At 60.8% G+C, this 2,679-nt stretch overlaps 1 protein-coding gene across 2 annotated transcripts in view; it reads left to right on the top strand.

Moving 5' to 3' along the window:
* The window catches only part of SNTA1 (syntrophin alpha 1), a 9,009-nt gene extending 7,153 nt beyond the window's left edge, over positions 1-1,856 (top strand). The window contains exons 6-8 of one of the 2 annotated variants that reach the window (XM_042883711.1): positions 622-713; positions 794-981; positions 1,139-1,856. In XM_042883711.1, the coding sequence (XP_042739645.1) occupies positions 622-713; positions 794-981; positions 1,139-1,231 (373 nt within the window). In that variant the 3' untranslated portion in view covers positions 1,232-1,856. Of the gene's footprint in view, positions 1-516; positions 714-793; positions 982-1,138 lie in introns of both variants that reach the window. The other variant, XM_042883709.1, reaches the window with a different exon arrangement.
* Positions 1,857-2,679: the final 823 nt, after the last annotated feature.

Here is a 2,679-nt window from a genome sequence, read left to right as displayed (position 1 = left end):
GTGGTGGTGGTGTCCCAGGTGATGGTGTTGGTGTCCCAGAGGTGGTGATATTCTGGGGTGCTGGCAGTGTCTAGGACAGGTGTCAGCATCTTGGCTGGTGGTAGCATCCAGGGATGGTGGTGGTGGGCTGTGGTACTGGTGTCCTGGGGTGGTGGTGGCGTCCCAGAGGCGGTGGTATCCCAAGCTGGAAGCAGTGCTGCAGGGCGGCGTTGGTGTCCCAGGAGCAGTGGTGATGTCCATGCGGGGTGGCGGAGCCCCGGGGGGACAGCGGCGTCCTAGAGCGTTGGCAGTGTCTGCGAGTTGTGTCAGGACCCTGGAGATAGCGGCAGCGTCCGTGGGGTGGTGGCAGGTTGCTGGGAACGGTGTCGGTGTCCCGCCGTCCCGGCAGAACTTAGAATACGGCAGCGGCAGCCGCTCTCGGCGCGGGGGCGCGCACGGTGCGCGGGCGCGGCGGGTCCCACGGGCGGTGTTGCGGCGCCCCCTGGCGGCCGCGCGGTGCTGAGCGCCGTGCCGCAGGTTGGTGCACTCGGGGCCCGCCAAGGGTTCGGCGCTGCTGGAAGCGGAGCTGGCGTTCGCGCTGCGGGCCGGCACGAGGCTGGGAGTGCAGAGCCACCTCTTCAGCCTGGAAAGCCCCCGAGAGCTGGCGCTCTGGACTCGCCTGCTGGTGGACGGCACCCACGGCGCCGCCGAGCTCGCTCAGGAGGTGTCCGCAGGTACGGGGTTGGGGTCCCGGCGGGGCCATGGGTGGAGCGGTGCGCTCGCATCGCCGTGCTGAGCGCGTCCGCGTCCGCAGCGTGCACCTGGAAAGGGCAGGAGTGCATCCTGTCCATCCACATCGACAAAGGCTTCACCATCTCCGCCACGGAGCCGGGGCTCAGCAGGACCGTGCTGCTCCAACAGCCCTTCGAAAAGCTGCAGATGTCCTCGGACGACGGCACCAAGATGCTCTACCTGGATTTCGGAGGCCCCGAGGGAGAGATCGTGAGTGGGCGCCACCCTACGCCCCCGGGAGGCTGAGGGGACTTTGGGGGGTTCCTCGTCCCCTGCAGCTCCTCCAGATCCCTCCCCTCCGCCAGCACAAAGCCGCCCGCTCCTCGACAATTCTCACTGCAAACGTCCCTCTGCTCCTTTCTTGCAGCAATTGGACCTTCACTCCTGCCCCAAAACCATCGTGTTCATCATCCACTCCTTCCTTTCGGCCAAGGTGACCCGGCTGGGGCTGCTGGCGTGAATCCAGAGCGGGGTCCCGGCCCCCACCACATCTATGCACCTCCCTTCAGGCCACCTCCAGCCCGAAGCCCCCCGGTTGGGACGCAGCCCCCCGCAGGGTGATGCCATCCCGGTGCCATCCTGAGGGTGGCAGTGCCTGATGGCCCCGTGCCTCCATCCCTCCCTGCAGCGCTCGGTCTGAGCAGCCCCGTGGACACCGCTCGAGTGCCTTGAGATGATATTTTCTGTACAAAGAACCCATTTGTATGGAAGTTTTATATTTATATCACCCCCGGTGCAGATGCTGATGGGGCAGCACTCGTCCACCCGAGTCCCCCAGCACAGGCATTGGGGTCTGCCTGCCCCCAGCACAGCACAGCACAGCTCTGGGGGCCGGATGGACAGGAGCTGCAGATCAGCACAATTTGCCAAATCGTTCCATGTCGCAGCGTGCGACAGGAGCTGCTTTTCTTTGGGATGGTTGGGCGCTTTGTTTGACTTTGCCAACTCCGCATCATTTTATTTCTTGGTTCTGGGGGGAGGGCTGCCAGGTGGCTGCTGGGAAACGTGTCACAAACCAAAAGTTTCTGCATGGAAATGCCTCTTCTTGTCTGATTTTGGTCAAATAAACTCGCAGCTCACACCCAGCACTGACTCTGAGGGACTTCCACTGGGACAAGTGGGAGGGGGGGATGTGGGCTCCACGTGGGCTCTTGATAGGGCAGGATGCAGGTGAGCAGACCCTGCGTTGTATGGCACAGTGCTGTCCCATGCAAACTGGATTTCCAAAAGAAGAAAAAAGAAACAAAACCCCCAACTACGTCACTGTCAAATCAGTGCCACGGTTCAGAAACAGGTGGTGCATTTTTCTATGATCAAAAGTGCGTCTGTGCAAGGAAAAAAACTGTTGCTGCTGTTTCCCTTCCCTTTCTGCCCTGCAGCCATTGGGTTCACACTGATAAAAGAGGGAATCGCTCCCAGTCCTGAGCAGATCTCCCACAAACTGCCATCCCACTCCATAGCTGCAGAACAAGCTTTCTGTTTGGAGATGGACCTCTGCTTCCTTGGATTTTTTGTGTTCAGTGCTGGTGATGGGTTGGGGATTTTTCCCAGCCCCTTCTGGCCCTGGCAGTGCGGCGTGGCTGAGGCTGTATGGCACCAGCAGGACTCGAGGAGCAGAGGTCAATGGGGTGGTGGAGTGAGAGCAGGGAAATGGATGGCAAACAGAAGCAGAGGAGGCTCCCTGCTCCCCCCTGCTTGTGCTCCTCATTAGTCAGCGCTGACCTTTCAGAGCCATAATCAAACAAGGCAGCCCAACGCTTACATCGGAGCTTTTGTGCTGATATTTACAACTGGTTCTCACACTGGAGAGCCCAAATGAAAACTTCCTCGCAGACAGTGCGCTGCAGGGAGCGGGGATCAAAGAACTCATTTGCCAAAGCACGCGTGTGCTGGCCCCTATCAGCCAGC

The sequence above is a fragment of the Lagopus leucura genome, unplaced genomic scaffold (genome assembly GCF_019238085.1).
Source record: "Lagopus leucura isolate 7727_CA_CO unplaced genomic scaffold, USGS_WTPT01 Super-Scaffold_100039, whole genome shotgun sequence".
NCBI classification, from domain to species: domain Eukaryota; kingdom Metazoa; phylum Chordata; class Aves; order Galliformes; family Phasianidae; genus Lagopus; species Lagopus leucura.
This window is presented reverse-complemented; position numbering and strand designations above follow the sequence as displayed.